This window comes from Bombus huntii, chromosome 10, assembly GCF_024542735.1.
Source record: "Bombus huntii isolate Logan2020A chromosome 10, iyBomHunt1.1, whole genome shotgun sequence".
NCBI classification, from domain to species: domain Eukaryota; kingdom Metazoa; phylum Arthropoda; class Insecta; order Hymenoptera; family Apidae; genus Bombus; species Bombus huntii.
Genome location: NC_066247.1, coordinates 852,866 through 872,765, shown reverse-complemented (window position 1 = coordinate 872,765; position 19,900 = coordinate 852,866). Strand labels below are relative to the sequence as shown.

General features: G+C 41.7%; 1 protein-coding gene across 19 annotated transcripts in view; it reads right to left on the bottom strand.

Moving 5' to 3' along the window:
* Positions 1-19,900, bottom strand: part of LOC126870415 (CUGBP Elav-like family member 4) — a 552,273-nt gene that overhangs the window by 52,800 nt on the left and 479,573 nt on the right. For 15 of the 19 annotated variants that reach the window (XM_050628111.1, XM_050628105.1, XM_050628104.1 and 12 more), the window contains one exon: positions 19,232-19,357. The exons of the other annotated variants lie outside the window; for them this stretch is intronic. In XM_050628111.1, the coding sequence (XP_050484068.1) occupies positions 19,232-19,337 (106 nt within the window). In that variant the 5' untranslated portion in view covers positions 19,338-19,357. The remainder of the gene's footprint in view (positions 1-19,231; positions 19,358-19,900) is intronic. 19 annotated transcript variants of the gene reach the window in all.

The following is a 19,900-nucleotide window of genomic DNA, read 5'->3' as shown; positions in this document are numbered from 1 at the left end:
GTCTACAGTTTTTAGATATAAAATTTACGATAAAACTGTAATTGTTTAATAATTTTAAAGCACGGTAGTCTTTCGAGATTCTTGAAACGCTGCATATTCGATGGGGACTGAGTATGAAGAAATAGAAGCGAAATCCGGTGAAGGATTATGATCGGTTATTGTGGCACGTTCTCCGGTTTGATGTAAATTTGTTTAGAGTAGCCCGAGGGCTATCGCGATGCGCTGTCCTGACCGGCAGGAGTTTAATTTTGAGAAACGCAAACATCCCGTAATTAAGCAGACCCGGAGAACAGGACCGACGGGTATGCCCGTGGAGACCCAGTGAAAAACCACTCATAATTGCCAACCGAATCAATATTTAAGCTCCCTTTATAGTGCTGAATGGTCAGTAAGGACTGATGGGCTCTCGTTCATTGCGCGTACGCACTATGAAAGCACTTCTACTTCAGCTGGAATCGAGAATTTCTCGATAGGAGGACTTTGTTGAAACATAATTCATCGATGAGAGAAGAGACGCAAAAACCCTTCGTAAACCATTGGCAAATATTTAGACGATATTTTACTTCTGATATTGTATTACGTTATCGTAACTAGAACCGCAAACATCATACACAAGAGAAACGGTGAAATATTTTATCGGAAGATAGGGGAATTGGCAGTTTAATAAGATTCTAATAAACTTCAAGTTTTAATCGATCGAAGTAGAAAGCATGACTCATGCCAAGAGTCGACAGGATACCTAATCTTTAATCACGTCTTCGATAGAGTTTCTTAATCCGAACGGGACGAGATCGTGGCTGAGAATATGGTGAACTAAAAAGAAGAAGCTCGACTTCAGATAGCGCGAGAACTTCGAAATCACTGCCCGACTAACTTTGTAACCCTGTAGCCAAGAGATCAAGGCTTTATTCGAGAACCAATTAAAAAATTTCATTCTCCTTTTTCCATTGTGCCAATACGTGCTCGTGTTTATTTGCAACTGAGAATCGTTTATGATTCTACGAAAATATTAAATTTACCTTTGTAAACTTTTATTCGTACAGATATTAGTTCTAGCTAGATTACACATCCTTCGGAAGTTCGAAAAATATCCGGACGCTCGTGTTTACAACGCGAGCCAATATTCGTTTCAACTACGGCCTTTGCAATGACGGCTTGTGTGAACAACTCTTTTATTATACCGCAAGGTCGGCGGAAAGAGAAAAGATTTTCCTATGTATTTTTTCAGCGAAGCACCAACTACGCCGGTATATACAATCATGCATCTTCGTCAAAGAGACTGTCTTATCAAAGAGTCGCGGTTGAAACAAACCAAACTGCTATACGCACGCAATAGTTTTCAACTCAAACGATATCGTCAACTTTATCCAATCTAATCCAACTGATGCACAGCCTCTTGTTTGTTGCGTACTTCTATTGACTCTCGATCGCCAGGGGCATCTCGACGAATCTATAAGCGACATGTACTACACGCTGCTATCGACACTTGACCCGCGGCGGTACGAGCCTATGAATCGAACATAGCAAGACTAGACGATGTCCCGTGCCTCTTTGTATACTGTTTCCTTCGGGTCGCATTCAAACGCATCGCGAAATGTCATCTGGCCGGGATTTCCTATTTCATAAATAACATTTCGATTTTTATCTCTTCTATAACTCAACGATGGCACGCATGTGTGTATACGTGTAAATGAAAAATAGTAATAAACTGAGAGGAACGTGATACAGGGATCGAATGTTTATAGAAAGGGCGGCTTAGGGTGGGAATTTTTTGCGCAAAACGGTGCCTGGTGTATCCTATGCGTAAAAATGAGAAAAAATATACTTCGATATACTTGGACTCAAATGGTTTATTAAAAGGTCGCAACAAAAGTGCGAAATAACAACGAACTGGCTTTTCATTCGATATAACGATTAAAGAAACGTTAGTATTTATGAATGTACGAATCTGCGAATCTACGATGAAATAGAAAAATTTGACTGAGATAAAATTTGAAAATTTGCTTCGCTATTACGATACTGCGAACAACGCTTAATCTAGCCTTATAAAACGAGTCGGATTTAACCGATTCCGTGTCTAACTAAATCGATTCGAGAAACAGCGAATAGGAAGTTACGCGGGCTTAATCTAAAAGTGAACTGCAATCCGTAATAGCATCCTACGCGCTGCAACCGACCGTGCAGTTTCAGGGCGGTTTGTACCTTAGGTGTGAAACCGCCGTTGTTGTTTACGCATGTTTACGAATGCATAGTGTTTGCGAGCATTGTGTGCAAAGCCGCGTGTGCAGTGCGTGTAGCCGACGCATTGAATGGGACCTGGCGTGCGTGTCGTTAAAGGGTGGGTGGTGGCGAAGAGAGAGGAGGAGAGAATGAGAGAGGGTAGAGAAGGGGCGAGCGGGAGAGGAGGACAGAAGAGGGCGCCTGCATGTGCAGAAGAGGGTGTTAGCACACTTGGCGAGCTGCCATTTAGGGTTAGCTCCAAAGAGAGGAGGGTCGAACACCCTCGCATTTTACAGTCGCGCCCTTACAAACGGATGTGGAAAAGACGGTGGCTTTCTTTCCCTTCGACCGACTCATTCCTTCTGTAAATACATTAAAAGAGAACCACCGTCCGTCCCCTATTAAAGTCTATTTTTTAAATGTTGACATTTGTTAATCCGTTTCTCTCGACGAATGGCGCTTTCGTTTTCCTAGGTCGATAGAAAAATGATCGAATCACGAAAAATATACAACTTCGAATCTTTTTAACCGTTTTATCGCGGAATTGATTTACCAACGTCGTTTGTTGCTATTATAGACACTTGAAACGAATTAGTTGCGTAGGAAATAATGGTTTGAGCGCAAATCGACATTCTGATAACTTTCGATATTCGTTCAATCGGCTGGAAGATATCGTTGGATATTGATCGAACGTCGGACGTGCTTCTCGTTACTCGTATGATTTTAAATAAACACCTAGTTTTATATAGGATAACAAAAGATATCTACGTAAAATATTGAAATTCTTCTTATTATTTTCGAAATGAAGATTTGGTTCATTAAGGAAACCGAGTCGAAATATTTTGTGGAATAATGAAGCGGTATCCGGTACACATTTTAGGTATGATTCACGTTTTCTCGGCACCCCATTCGTGCTTACGTGGCACAGAATTCTCGCTAATACAAGTTACCCCAACGTAGCGATAGTGTGGCAAGCTGCTACGTTGAAAGCTCGTTCGCTACATCGATTTTCCTTTCGGTGATCCTTCGTCCCCATAGTGTCCTCGCCCTATAGTTTCATCAGCGGGGAACGTGCCATTGCCCCCGAAAAATGGCGTTCCTTCGTATATCAGGGTAGAGAGCGGATCGAACAGAATTGCTACAAGCTGCGAAGCCACAGTAGCGAGCCCTACAGTGACGTGCGTATTTCTTTTCTCGAACATAAACTTTTCCCATACTGAAATTTCATAATAACAAACTACTACTTCTCCTTTATTTATCTAATTGTAACACGCCAACTATTTTCCAGACATTCTATACATAATCTCTTTTGTAATCTACGAGCATAGCGTGTTCTTTTTTTAAATTTTCATTAGAAATACAGATTATCAAAAATGAGGACCAAACGTCTAGATACTTTCAAACAGTAGCTATTTCCTTTCGCGTAATTTATTTCGCGATACGTATATGCTAATAAAGGTTATTTCGACTGGATGTTAACGACAGACTTCGAGAGCCAGTGGTCAACGTTGGTCATGCCTCGGTCCAGTATCCCGCGCGATAGGATGGTCTATGCAAAAAACGTGATCAATTCGAGGAGCGGTGAGTAGCGGTACGATTCGAATATAGAGAGGACACGAAGCTGTCGTAAAATTCTCCATCGCACGGGCTTCATCGACGGAGTGTAAATCGTGTAGCGAGACGTACGGGGAAGCACAAGCTGTAAAATCACAGGACAAAAGTGGAGGTACGAAGTAAGAGAAAGGCTGAACGCGATAATATTGGGAGGAAACGGTGCGCGAAGGAGGATAGAAATTTTCACAAGGACGGAGACGAGGTTCTCGTTAAAATTCGTCGAGGCGGTCGTCGCGTCCTGGTCGGAACGTAAAAGAAAATAAAGGAGCGCTTAGTATTAATGTCGCGATTCGTGTCCGTGTCACGTAGTGGCCCATCTCACCCGCCTTTTACCCTTCCTGGGTAGAGTGTTTCGTTTATAATGCCAAGTAACCATGATCGCGATCGGCCGAAAGCGAATAATTTCAATAAAGAATAAATCCGTTAACACGGAACTGTGCAAGTAGAGAGACGAAGCGCGAGCGTTGGTTGACAGGAGAATGCGACATTCGCCTCCTGTTTGTAAGATCGTTCGTTGTTATTCGTATATCGCCAATTAATAGGACTTATGATGTCAAGGACAAGATAATTTTCAACAAAAAGAAAAAAAAAAAAAAAAAGAAAAAACGAGAAACGAAGCGACTGGTCTTCGAATAGATATATGAACAAGCATCATGGACGACACATGTATGTACCTGTCGATTTAATATTCACGTTTGAAATCGTGAATCCCGTGTATATCAATGGTATTCCGATTTAATCTTTACTCAGAAGGTCCGTTTATTGCTTTGCATTTCGACGTTAATATCCTATACGACCTACGTTTTACCAGCCAAATATCCATTAAACGGATTACCGGTTCAAGTCCAATATTTGGATAAAATCGTCGACCCTCCAGCAGGATTAATAGACGGTAGCGTACGTATGAAATAAAATATTTGGATGTTTTAACGATATTTCGCTTTCCTCCTGTTGACATGGAGAAAAAGTGGAATATTTTATTTCGCGATATTAACTGAAATGCAAGGCAAACATTCCATTTCCTTTAGTTTTTATCGCGAACATAGCTTTTCGAAACGGACAAATACATTTTCACCGGTGAAAACTATTCACGGTCTTTTTTGCAGCTACGAACTTCGCCATTTTCGTAGCATAACCGTCTATCTCAATTAACTTTTATAATACCCTTACTTCACAGAGCATATCTTTCGTACGATCGATCTCGATATTCCCTCGAATCGATGTTCTTTGCTATCGTTACCCACGACTTCGACCCTTTTATTCCCCCTTCGACTTTTACCCCGCGTTTACGGCGTGCGTTGTTTTATTTAAATATCTTGAACGCGTATGTCGCTCGATATTACGGTGCGGCGTGAGCGTCTATTCGCCCGACAGACAAATCAAATTCACCAACGTTACCAACGTTCCAACCTGTCTCCCCAACACGAAGTCTGCCCTTTCGACAATGTCACAGAGAAAATGCGATTTTTCCCTCGTAACATCCAGGTAGATAGGTAGGTGTACGCGTAGACAGGAGAGACAAAGAGGGCCGCGATGCCGGAGAACCGGAGTGGCAGACGCCGAATGAAAAAAGCAGAACGGCAGAAAACATCACGGCAAATCGCCGACGCGAGAAGCCGCGAATTCCCACAAGAGGTATTTCAATTTAATGTCCGTTAATCGTATTACGTTTTGACTTTCGCAAGCAGCCAGCGACGAGCGCGTGTACACGCGTGTATATGTACTTACTTACACAGAGACGCGGCAGACAGGAGAAGCACAGGTCCGAATCCTCGCGCACACGCGCACCAGATTGCCTCGTTTCGGCTTTGTCTACGCTCGAGAGTTTTCCCTTACGTTCCCCACTGGTTATCGCTTTTCGTTCTTTTTTTTTCCTGCACCTTGGAGCAGCGCGCACCGCCGCGGCGCGCCCGTAACTGGCCGCACAGAAATGTTAATACTTGTTTAGCTCCGGCTGATTTAGCAGGCAGAATTAAAAACACAATTTCCTGCTCGCCCTGGAACACGTAAAACGCACGACCGCCTAATAGAATTACCGTGCAATCACGGCCGTTGGATTTTCAGTGTGTGCCAACCGTGGCCCGGCAATTCCGTCCGCAAACCCCTCCACGCCTCATTTTCCAAGCTTTACGAGCCACCGCGACCTTTAATATCCTCTTTCCAACCTAAGATCCTGGATAAGGTCAGCTTGAGAAATATCGCGAGCATAACCCGTTAAATTCATTTCCGAAGCAGAAAAAAGCGGAAAAATAATTCGATGCTCGACGAGCATCTCCCTATGACACAAAGGGCAGGCTGCAATTGGACGTTAGTGTCAGTAGTTCGCATTAAACATTCTTACGAATTTCCTGATGTTCTCGTGAAACTTAACGATGTTGTTCTCGTTTTAGTCGTCGCTGGATCAACGTTTATTCGAAACTTACCGTTTGTCGTCAAGAACCACTGACGAAACAACGCGGAAGTAAGAAAGAGTTTTTCGGCACCGCATCAAACACGAAGCGAGGTAACTCGCGCGTGTAGCCGCTGAAATCCAGGAAGTTGGCCGCACAGGGAAATAAAGTTTAGATATAATCATTGAAACTTTTTCCGCTCCGGTTCGTCGATTCTGTTCGACTTTCGACTGGGCGTGGGCCCCTACGCATGGATGGAACGTGTGTAACAAGCGTCGACTTTGACGCTATTGCACCGAATCGAGATGAAACGATGACTAACACGCACGAAGTGCGCAAGCGAGAACGCACGTAAAAGAGAAAGAGAAAGGGAGGAAGACGAAGAGAGATGGCACGATGGACAAAGAGAAAGGCACAAGGGTACGGATGGAGAGAGACGAGGAAAAAAGAAAAAAAAAATATAGTTTCAGGTAAAAATGGAGCCGGAATGGAAAGAGAGAGGAACAGAGGAGGAGAGTGCGGCATCAAGAGAGAAGCCGAGGGTGGATTTAAATCGAGGGTGAATTGCAAACCTCCAGGGCAGCAGTTTCGAGGCTGACCCGCGATTCGAGGGTGTTCGAACAATTGCTGCCCGTAGTTTTATAATTATTGTGACGCCCCTGAGGCTTATGGGATCGAGCTTCGTCCACTACACATTCACGCGCGTTACATCCTCCTATGCGTGGTGCAGTGTATGTACAAATGTTTAATAAATACTTGCTTACGTCTAAACGCACGACCCACGATGCGTGACGCATACGTTATGTCCATTCAATATGTAACGCTGGTGACACACGCGTTGCGTCATAACATTAACAGCTGCTGTACATAAAGACACGGTTACGAGTATGAACGTAATTTAAAAAAGGAGACAAAGAATAACAAGATATCGCGTACAACTTCCGTTCTAGTGCAAACTTTCGGAACTATAATTACGATTAGCACGAACGCTACGTTGTTACGAGGCAAAGGATGGTTAATACGAATTTAGCGTTTTAATCATTTACCGGTAAATATCGCCGGAAGAAGAACGCGAATTAAACAGTCCCAAGATTAAGCCAGGGAGTTTAAACTATAAATTCATTTTTCGTCCGCTCCTTTCCTCTCTCTGCGCGCGTCCGACATCCATCGTCCTCGGTGTGCAAAAAAAAAAAAAAGGTTCAAGTAAAAGCTAAAATCGTTTGCAGGATTTGCCAGCGGCGACTCTCTGCCGCACCTGTGTCCCTGTGTACGAGCGCTATTCTACGTGTACGCGTGCGTGTGCATCCACCGACTGCTTTCCCGTTCGAGCGGCAAACAGAGAGCTTTACAGAGGAAACGAAAATTCGACGGTTCGATGGGCGGTACCAACGCCGCAAATGTACTCGGTAGGCGGATTAACGTGCATTTACGAAACGCGTGCGCGCGCGCGCGCGAGCACCACCGTTTCTGCGGGCACGTGCACTACACACACGTGCACGCGTGCATAGAAAACGCCATACGCATATACGCGCGAGCATATAAACCCTGACGACGGCTGGTCGCTTGTCGCTCTACCTGCCATTCGCGCCCCCCCCCCTCCTCCCCGCCTCTCACCGCCCCTTCTGACTCTCTTTATCCACCAGCTCTATCCAAAACCTCTCTCTGTCGCCTCTTTCGCGGAGCAATCCAATCATCCGCGTCCTACGACTTGTACCTAGTAATTCCGTCTGTTTGATCGCATCGCCGCCCGCCGCTTTTGCCACGCTCGCTGCGCTCTATTTTCCCGCTACGTTGCGGTCCCGATTACCGGTTGCTTCTCGCCAATGCAACTTCGCCGTTTACGTTCAGACCGAACAATCGGGCAATTGCGTTTGTCCGCGAAACTTGCCTTACCGCGCGAATTACGCACCATGGACCAGGTTTCTCTGCCTGCGTAAGCCTCTCGGATTTCACAAGGCCAATGGATATTACACGGTCGTATCTCGAAAGCGATTGCATTAGTATTTCGGTGGGTGCATACGAAATGTGCTTTCTCTTCGGTTTGAATTTGACGGTCTAATAACGCGTGGCAAATTTTATCCTGTCGCAAATAATTGGTCGGTCGTGTCAAGGAAGGATATAACGAACGTTACAGAATTTCGTTTTTGATCGGATGACGTCACCTAAATTCGTTAGGGGTGAGCAACGAGTCGTCCGATAACTTCGATCGTCAAAGATCGTAAAGTGGAGCGGTGTATTTGGTCGGATGACGGATACACGAATTTTCCTTTGGCGACGAAATCTGTTACTGTAGACACGCTCTACACACGGATTGCTGGATGAAAATATACGAACGGAACTATGAATATCCATGCGACATGCGTATTGACTGTAGGTAATCGGACGCAATAATCAGTTTCGCGAACGTTCGTTTACTCTACCGCGAGAAATTAAACGACAGACGTGATGGAAATGCGATCATATTATTCGATCACTCAGCTGGCTTTTTATTTTCTTCGCCACCTAGATTTCCTTTACGCTTTTAACCGTCTATTTTTCCAATGAGTTTCGTTCTGGATGGTTTTAGGTGTTATTCTTTATTTAGATGTGCGTTTTTAATTCTACGTTTAGTTTTTAACGTTTACGAAATAATTATAAAACATGATGCATCACGGACCACTGTATATTAATGCTCGCGCTATGAAAAATGAAAATGTCTCTTAATACCTCTTTATAAACTCATAAGAAGTGAATTTCGTCCAATGGCGCAAAAGCACCGTAACTTCCCATCGTTTCATTTAACGCAACGAATGTCGAAAATGAAAACTACGGAGGCTGTTTCGTACAAGCGGTTACGATCCTTTAATCGCGTGAAAAGCCAGCAGTTTTTCCATTATACGATAAACATGGGACACGTCATCGTTAAGGGAGTCGTTGTTGCAGGGTCGTGAATCCGTCATAACGAGGCATCCACGAGCAGAATAGCATGAAAACGAAGGGAAGTCTTGAGTGGTAAAACTCTTCGTAAAATTCCCTGTTACGATTATGACATTGGTTGCCGTTGTATATACGCTATCCATCAACCGTCACGTTCTACGAAAGATGCAAGATGGATTATTAAATTTCTAGTATCAGCAGCGGGTCGTGCATTATGGGTTTTCTTAGTCATCTTGTAAAAGTCTCGAAGGCAGCTCGCATAACAACGGGAGAATTCAATGCTGGCTCAAGATAGGAAATGGGGAAGAATGTGAAACGTTTAATGCCGTCATACCCTTGATCGAGTATGGCAGCGTTTGCAAAATTACATATGGAAATTTATGGCAGTACATGCCTACGAAATGTACGTATAATATAAAATAAATAAATATATATATAAAGACGGAAAGAGAACGTGTTAAAAAAGTCAACAATTAATCGCATCGCAGTTAAAGCAAATCTATCTACCCTCGATTGCATTCGAAATTTTTGCGTTCATCGCGACAATGGCTATTTCAAAGATATCCATAGGAACGGAGTGCAATGTTGCGAAAACAGTAAAAATGAAGGAAGCAGTGATCTTATGGTATTCGTTGTGTTGGTTATCTCATTGTTAGGTTCCGATTTTTTTTTCTTTTTTTGATGAAACGACGTGTGTCACGAAACTTTAGATTACAATTACCGCGTGGTCATTGTTGCAACGCCGATGGTCACGCTGGCTGGACAAAGGGATACGACAGTAGTAATGGATTTCCAGTGCGTCGTTGAGCGGAAAGCTTGTAACATTTATGTCCTAAATGTTACGAAAATGGCGTTCCTGGTTTAATGAGATGTTAGACTATCACGCAACCATACTGCCTCGTAGTTACGTTATAAATGATATTATTACTATCGTCGGAGGAACTGGACGTTACGATTCTGTTTGCCCATATTTTTGAATATTATCCTACGCGCTTAAGCTCCTTTGGAAGTAGAACAACATGAGCTAACAAAAAAGAAACTAACGATATAGGTTGATCGGTCGAAGTAGTAATTTTGAAAAAAATTATTGCAATACATCGAATTTAGATAGTTCGGTAGTTAATGCAACGCTATTACGATATTTCGAATAAAATTTGCACCGTAGGTACACGTACAATAAAAATATTACCACAGTACGCACACAATTGCGATATTTTTATAAAACCATTCAACAATTTCGACGTTCTTGTAGTGTGTTGCGCCTCGCAATATTTTTCCATGTTTTACTATTGGCTGATATTCCTGACGTTTTCACTATTCGACTAACAAAACACAGTTAATAAACAGTACACGGCAAGATTGCCGATTGATTTCAATCGTTCGGTTACATTCTTCGCACATACAACATAGTTTTATTTCGATTGCTGGGGAATATCGAAACGGAACTTGGGAACAATCGACAAAACTGTAATTGTATTATAACATAAGTTTGCTACGAACGAAAGATCGAATGTTTATAAAAACGGACATGCGGCGAAAGGCAGAAGACGAAGTAAAAATCGGAGAAGCGGAAGAAGTGATGCTTTAAAACGTTCTGGTTAAGCCGACCAACGTCGGTTATTCGATAACGCAGAACGAAAAGCTGAACGAGCTGGGAGGGGCACATCGAATCGGGATGGGTAATGCACGACTGTAAAGGTTTATGGGCAATATAGTGTATTTACGGTTGACGGGCAAAAGCTGCCGTGCGAAAGGGAACTAGGGTACCTATAACTTTTTCTCCGTCTCCCTTTTCATCCGTTGATCCCTCTTACGAGCGACACCGAGCGAAAATCTCGCGAATATTGACAAAACTTTTGACGCGAGGTTAGATATATTCATTCGACCAACGGACCACGTGTCCATTCAACCTCCTCCCTCGTTATTCACCGATCGTCTTCCATCCACGGTCTCGTGGGATCGTATTAACGTAAGAACATTAAAATTGGTAGCTAGTAGCAGCATCTCGCGTTGCTAGCTGCGCGAACAAAAGAATTCTGCTTTCAGACTCGGCCATGCAGAAGATCTGCAATCCTGAAACGAGAAAATTATATGTCCTTGACTAGAGACAACGTCGTCCAAACCTACTGGATACAGAGGAGAAATACTTTAAATGGAAAGGTACATTCTCGTCCATAAGTCACCGTATGATACTTACAAGGGAGGAGTCATCTGCCTGGTAAATGAAATTTGAGAAGTAATACTTCGAAGTTATAAAACTCGATCTTTATAGAAGTTATTTTTGGGGAAAGGCATTAGTTTGCTTTTTCCTTAGTAACATTAAGGTGATTTACATCAATTGTGAAAGCTGCTTACGGAGAACCTCGGCACCGTTTTTCGGTCGATGCTCGATTCTTCAAACGAGTAACACTCGATTTAGTTTTCAAGAGATCGAATACTATAATTGGCAAACATTACGTTCTCAGAGCTGATTTCCATGTTCGGGTAACTTTCTTTGTTAGCACGTTTTAAATAACTGTAAATTATAAAGATTAATAGATGATTGTATAACTAGCATCGTTTTGTACAGACAGTGAAGAATATTTTTGTCAAAAAAATCTGATTATCGATTATAATTTATTTTGTAAATATTATAGGTCAAGGAAGTACAGGTAAATCGCGCTTACTATCTTGAAAACATAGTTGAAACTGGTCATAGGTCATGTATGATCGAACGATAGCAGCTGAAGGTTATAATAAATATATTATGATCATGAAATGAAGTAGCGACACACACTCTATTAACCATTTCTATCGTTAAGGAAACTAAATTACACTTTATAAATGTATCTTCATCTTAAAAAATATTTTTTGAAGTTAATAAGAAGTCGATGACATTTACACGTGTCAACTTTATCGAATGAGATATACAGGGTGACCTAGAAAAGTAAACTAATTTTTTCTTTTAGAAGTAAAACTAAGCTCAACTGAAAAGAAAAGCGTCGATTTTTACGAGTTTTATGTATGAAACAGTCTACAATAGAACAATATTTCATCTTTTTACCGTGTAGTTTGTTTTTCAATAAAAAGGCGTTCAAAATTAAAATCGAACGTATACGTCACATAGTGTTTTATATTTTTAAAAAACTGTTTAAATATAGAAATTGCATGCTTTAATGTTTTTAAAAACATTTGTTTATCGACAAAATATATGGAATATTAATATTATGTGTTTTGCATTAATTTCCGTTACAAAATGTTAATCCAATTTCATGTATACGTATAAACAACGATAAAAAATTGATCAATCGGGATTTAGATTTTTGTGTTATACGAATTCGTAATTTTCATATATTCCGCGTGCGAGATGGAGTTATTAATAGTTGAGATAACGAATTATTTAAATCGTTTTATTCTTTCACGCGGTTTTCCGCGAAGAAGAGTACGTAGAACTTTTAATGTGATATTTTTATCCACGCACGCGAAAACGTAAAAGAGTGCCAAACAAGCTTGGTATCATTTGGACCATCGTCCACCGATTTAACCCTATTCGATGTTAATAGGTTTTTGCCAACGTCGGGAGCGGTTCGATGACGTGGCTGGGATTTTTATCAGATTTCGCACGTTTCGCGTGACTCGAAACACGATGCTATTTGATAATCGTTAAATGAAAGGTTTCTGATATTAAAACAAAACGTATTGCCGTAAGAAATCCGTTGGTCACGCGAATTGCTTACGCGACATTTACTCAGCAAGTCCTCTTGAAATTCTCGCCGTTCGTTTCCATTACCTTCGAAACGGAACTCGTGTGACACACCTATGATCACGATGTTCCACTCGGTGGAAGAATAAATTTACGAAATAACATAGTGGACCGTTATTGATTTATCACGAGCGGGTACGACATCCGACATGGGAACGGTAAATCAACAGCGTTATCGTAAAGCACCGTCTGCTGACAAATCTCATCGAAATTGCAAACAGTTCGAATCAGCTTGGATTTTAAATATCTTTTCCATTTAAAAACTTGTCGTAACTTTAGAAATGCTAATGCTGGATTACCAAGTGGAATTATACGGGCCGGTGAAGTGATTAAAAACTTGCGATTAAATCAAAGACAATTTTAATTACCGGCCGCCTCTTTTTATCCTGTTTTATATGGGATTTAATTTCTCGTAAATTTGATAACGTAATAAGCAGAAATTTATTTAATCAACGATACGAGCGACTGACAGGTTTCATTTAAGCGACGAATGAATTTGTTTGTCAGCGACGGGATACTCTTTTTTCTTCGTTTTAGTAAACAAATCGCGAAATAAATTCCATATCACCGAATAGTATTTAAACTTGGGAAGAGACTGTTATTAAATACCGCGTGTACATTTATTTCGGCTTTGAATACGATTTAATATATGTATGAACATCGCGAGGACCGAATGACGGAAATAAACTATCGGATTAAATATCTAAGTAACCGAGCGCTGCGTGTACGATGTACGAGTTATTGTTAGCGTCGGTATCTCGTAAAGACTCATCAAGGCAATTAGCCGAACGTTATTTTACTTTTGACCAGAAGAAATATTTACGAGTTGGAGGTTGGCGACGTGATTAAGAGTTAGCCAACTATCGAATGTCATTGGTTTATTCCAACTATCCACAAAATAGTGATTTGACTTCGGAAGACTACGCGAAGCGGCAGAGACGCGAGAGAAACTGTGAAAGTATCTTTATGCAACGATATCAAAGTGTATTATAGCCAAATAGGACTTCAAAATTTTAAGTCGTCGAGAAAGATCCATAGTAGACCAATGACGAATCTATCTTTGATGGAACGATCGTATACAGAATATACGATCGAAGTAATTAACATCGTACACGGTAATCGTGACTCATAACGAACAAACGGAAGTAATATCGAGTAATGCATTATCCGATCAAACAATCGATGTGAGTGCAGGGGTAAATAGAAAACAGGGTGTATCGGTAATAGAACGTTATCAGGACAAACATGGTTTACAATTATGCGAAGTGTCCGACATAGTAGCGTGTTTACGCCAGCAAAGCCACAATTTTCCTTGTATAAGCAGTTCGGACGGTGTTCAGCTTGCACTCTCCTTTCCAACAGGGGTTGGAACTCGAGAAGGAGGGTGCTTTCGGGTGGAAGCTCTCAATATGTCCGACCTAATCCTCTCCCAGAGGACCCGGCGTCCCCTCTCACGCGCTTTACTTTGCAATACGTACAGACATTTCGAGCCCAGCTGCGCCACGGGATTTAGGAACTGAGCGATTAATAAATGCTTCGTACGACGAGAGCCAGGCACCAGGACTCTCCGACAGCCACTCGACGAGGCTGCCCGTGATTTACCGTTTGGACTCGTGTGTCTGCATTCAAGCTACCGCGTCTGGATTTCCGGCGATTTCGCGGCATCATTTTGATTTAGTGTCCTTCTCGTGGCATTTGAAATATCGCCAGGTATCTGTCTTTCGCTCTTCCGTCGCGTTATGCTTATACCAATTTGCCGAATTAAAGTTACGACTGAGAGTGCGAATGAATTTTCGTCGCTAGCTCTGTCTCTATATCAACGAGCTTCTTTTTATATCGAAACACGCTTACGTCGATTGATCGACGTTACTGCGCGTTCTTGCTTATTCCCTTAATAGTCGTAGTAATCGTAATACGATGTTCTATTCGGTATAATGGCTATTATTCGGTTTGCGTTCCATCCATTTACGTAAGCGATTTTTCAAGCCAGTACCCTATCTCACGTTCTCTTTCCGATTCGACAGCTTTCAGCCAAAAATAGAGTCATAATTTAGCTTCCAGAGACTTGTTCGAAGGTCGTGAGTTTTATACGATTCAAAAAATAAAAGAAGCGACTTTAAGACACGAGATACAATAGTTCCATCGATGGTTGCGTTAAAGGGAAAATTCCAAATTGGTTATGCGTGTTAAGACACGATACATTCAACAGACGGACGAACCCGTGCAGGTGACAGGAGAACGATTAATCATCGATAACTATCGCCCGTTTAATACTCCCTCATAAAATGCTAGATCGAGGAAATTATTGATTTGTCATATTTCCTGTCAGTAATGTCGTTAACGGGACCATTCTAATCCGTTGACGTCACATGATCAAACGCGAACGAGAGTTATTGAAAATGCTTTCCCGCCTGGCACATCATACTTGTTGAAAGGAAAAAAAGAAAAAAGAAAAAAATAAAGAAAAAAACAACCGTTTTCGTTCCGATCGATGGCCGGTTATAAAATAAGAAATAACATTGATCGTGAAAATTCGCGAGAAGACGCAACCAATCAACGTATTTACGTTATAGTCGATTTCGACGTTTTATCAAGAAAAATGGATTAGAAAACTCGCAACAAATCATCACGAAGATTTTCAGTAATCATTTATTTCAAGTAGGCGAAGTGGCGATAGAGAAGGATCGCGAAGCTCTGATCAAACGATATCGGAGAGAAGCATCTCCGTCAAACGGAATTATTGTTAATAAACAATGAAATAGTCGAGGCCAAAGGAGGAAGAAGGAAATATGTAATCCCGTTGTTTGCGTCTTCCGACGATGACAGCTACTTGGAAATGATATAATACCGGTGGACGGTCGAGAGGTGAGATATGAATAGCAGGTTGGTGAAGGTTGCCAACAAAACGGAAGGGGAATTGAAAATACAAGCACGCAATGTTATTACAAGTTAATACACGGAATTGTTCTGTTGCGCGAATATTCGTTTAACGTTTACGATATAGCGTGCTACAATAAGCGGATACGCGGATACAGAGGAGTTCACCTCCCCGTTTTCAAAGGTAGCTCCGTAGCATTATTGGCTTTAGCGTTGGTAGTACCTCATCGTAGAACCCTCCCGCGCTCCGGGTGTAGAGAAGCACCCTTGGACCCGCTTCAAATAGTATTTCGTTCCATTATTCATAAACATTTTATAATCTTCTTAGCGCGGTGAATTATTGCTGCTCGTACAATTGAAATAATGCGAGCTGTGGAGGTCCGCGTTAAGGGGACGGCCCGGTTGGGACCTGTGCACATCGAAAAACGAAGTCGAAAGGAATTGAAAAGAGACGAAACGAAAGGAAGAAAGAGGGATCGAGAGAAGACGGAACAAGGCGAGGAAAGGTTGGCACGGAAACGAGAAAATAGAACGAGTTCGCTCGCTGAAGTGGTGTTGAAATGTTTCGAAGCGAGGGAAAAATAATTGGACGAAGAGTCTGTCGTTACTATGGCGGCATTGGTGGAATGCGGACCGCCTGAACGATGACGAAGACAATCGTCGTGTCTTTCCATAAAGTCGTCGAACCGAATTCCCTTCTTAAACTCCTCGTTACCGAGAAGTCTTTTGCTACCTTTCGAACTACCAATCTAGGTAGTATCATCCGATAAGGGAAGTTATTTGAAAACAAAGAAAGGACTGCCAATAACTTTCGAGGAGACTGTAATTCTCGGCTGATGTTGTCTAACAAAATCTAGGAAACGGAAGGATACTTGCCGCGCTTAAGCGCTTATAATTCCTAATTTTACATTCTCTCGTAGATATTTTCTTGCTTCCCTTTCGATGACTATTTTCTTACGAATAATTATCGACGAATAAACTCCGCAGAGAAATAAAACTTTGGTCGAATGTAGTTGAAACAAAGCTCGCTTACGATTAGGATACTATACGTCATCTCTACCGGTTGTTGCGGTAGACCTAAAGCGATATACAGATGAAGTCCTAGAGGAGAGATCTTCCTGATCTCTCTATTACGTAACGGATTAGCTAGTTATGAAACTCGAGCGAACCCAAGCGACCGGTGATGAAGCGTGTTCGGAAAGTTTCCGTCAGGACGGAACCAGGACGAGGGATGTAATGGTAGAGTTGCAGGGAATAAGCGATCGGTACCTTTCGCTCTAGAAACCGTATCCAGCCCATCGAAACTTGGCTACAGACGTTTAAGGATGTTAGCAATTAAATTCATTAACGCAACTTTATTCCCAACTGTTAAATATATCAGGCGTCCGAGAAGATTCTTTTCTTATTTTAGACGCACGAAATTGTATCTTGGCGATGTTTACGCTTGGGCTTTAATCGATCAAATATCGATAAATTATCAAACAGTTGGCACGAGGGGCAGAGAGAAATGAATTTTTCCAGAATTCTCTAACGCTTAATTACTCCGATTGAAAAGAATGTATCGATCGATGTCTATCGCGCCGTTTCATTAATCCATGAAACCAATTTCGCTGTGAAGTTTTATTCACGGATCGAGTCTCCTTTTCTAACATCCTTTTATCGCGAAATAAACGTCGACATTGAAATTACTAGCAATCCTTGTAAGCGACCGGCGAAATGTTCCAGGCTACCGATCAATCCGAAGAAACGCAATGATGTTTTGCGTTCGTGTAATTTTAATTAAAGAGCTTGAAAAGCGGAAGCAACGTCGTTCCGTTTTTCGATAAAGACCCCAAAAGACTCGAAGGTAACGGTACGCAGACTACGATACTACGGGTCTAAGGAACGAAAGGTGGAGAGGGAGGCAGAGACAAAGACGGAGACAGAGAAAACTGACGAAGGCGGGGTGAGAGAGAGAGAGAGAGAGAGAGAGAGAGAGACGGGAGAACAGGAGATTCGGTCTTCGTAAAGCAAAGGAGCGCAGCGTGTCATGGAACGTCGCAAGGGTCTTTCCTCAAGTACCGCGCCTTTATCTCTTCTACCGAGGATCCCGTCGCATTTCAAATTTTCGGTTCCTTCCAAAGACGATCGGTGCTACGTTACGTCATCGACTGCGAATCAAAATCTTATTAACTGTTGAAAGTAAGATTTACTTTCAACCTGGAATTTAATTACACTCGCACCTGTTTGCCCGGTTGTCCGCTTAACCCTCCCCGTCCTTTACGTCTTCTTGTAACTCGTACTTACTTGGTTCCGTCGCGTCGTCTCCTGTTCCCTTTCTTACTTCTTCTTTTCTTATATCTCCTCCTCGCTATTTATATCCTGGCTTTAATCGTTTTGCTCGATTGCTTCTCCTTTGCTGTTAAACCTTCTAGAAACTCGACCGACATCCCATTTCTCATGGCCTTCATTTTTATACGAAAATATTTAAATTTCACTGGCTCGTCCAGCGGAAATTATTGCCTTTCCTGCACCATCCGAGCTTCCTCCGATTTCTCTTTCCTTTCCTTTGCAGTTCATCATTTCAGAGGCAATCTTTACCGATCCGTGAATCTCGCTCTTTCCATCTCGCAACTGGAGTAGGTATAAACATCGCAGTAGCAGCAAATCTTCAAATACCATCGTGCTCGAATCACCCTTTTTTCTCTGTCCTGCATCGATATCAAAATTGCACGAGTGAGATACCCCTTCGAGGCAATTGCTTCCTTTCGGATAACTGTTTATTCGTTGCACTGTCCCCTCGCCACGAACCTTTCGAACTTGGCTTATCTTTACCATCAATTTTATTCTTTTCTACCTATGCATCTTCTTTTCAGTACTAGGTACGGTTGCCTGGAAATACTGCGAGATACAAGGTCCGCGGCTCATCACAGCCGTATAACGAAATTCATTTCACCGTGCGTAATGAAAAGATGAAACGATAAAATTACAAAGAAGTCTCTTGCTTTCTTTTATTCTTTGATCAAGACTCTGTCTACTTTTAAATACCGATTGTAAAAGTCTTCTCATTGGTTTACGCGCAGGCTGAGTACAAAAGCGATACGGTACAAATTTTTAAGTACGCGTTTAAATTCATAATTTAAAGAAAAAATATGTTGCAGGTTTAGGATGCGGTGTACAGAATATTTACAACATCGTCATACTGTTATCTTAGTTTCTTATTTTTCTCATTTCTAATATATCTACTATCTTTGTATTCGATAGGCTTAAAACGTTCGCTAAACAACAGAGTTATTCTCTGTTACTCGGTTCGAGAAAAGTAATTGCGAACGATCGGAGCGCGAAGAATTCAGGACAAACTTCTACTTGCCGTAATCAAATATTCGAATGTAAAATTTTCAGTAGAATTGAAAGTCGAATCAAAAACACTCGGTCTCCTCTGGGCACGGAACCGTGTGAAAACTCAAAGATAAATGATACTCTTTTTACTCACCTCTGCTACTGCCGTCGGGTCCTCGGAGGATGGTACACTCCTCTATTGTGCCAAAGGCAGTGAACAACTGTCTGACATCGTCTTCTGTTTGTTGCTTGCTGAGCATTCCCACGAACAGCTTTCTGTCTGCGGGTCGGCCGCGTGTCGAAATAGAGAGAACAGAGAAAAAATACAAAGAAATACGTTAGTGTGTGCTTTAGGATCGAGGTCGATTTCGCTTATAGCGCTTTTTAGGCATTAAAAAGAGATTTTGCGGCTAACACCGAAAACGACAAAGTTACACGGTTACACCAGCATCCACCATCCTAAGGGGAAGGAGATAAGGGTTATATAGATACACATATACATGTCTATACATATGTATATCTATATATATTTATATGTATACAGATATATACATATACGATCTGTGTTATATGAAAATTTACGCGATAGCCTGTAAACGGCCGAACATTTCGTTACATTTAGGAATGTATATGTATACACATATGCGTTCACTATACGGGTATACGTAACGGATATAAAATGACAAATATAATAAAATATTGTTCGTAATACTGACATTGGTATGTAGCACGACGTACACGTGTGAACAGAGACGAATAATGTATTTCAACGGGAATTAGAAGGTAAAAAATAACGACATTGAAGGAAATTAAAATTAATTCA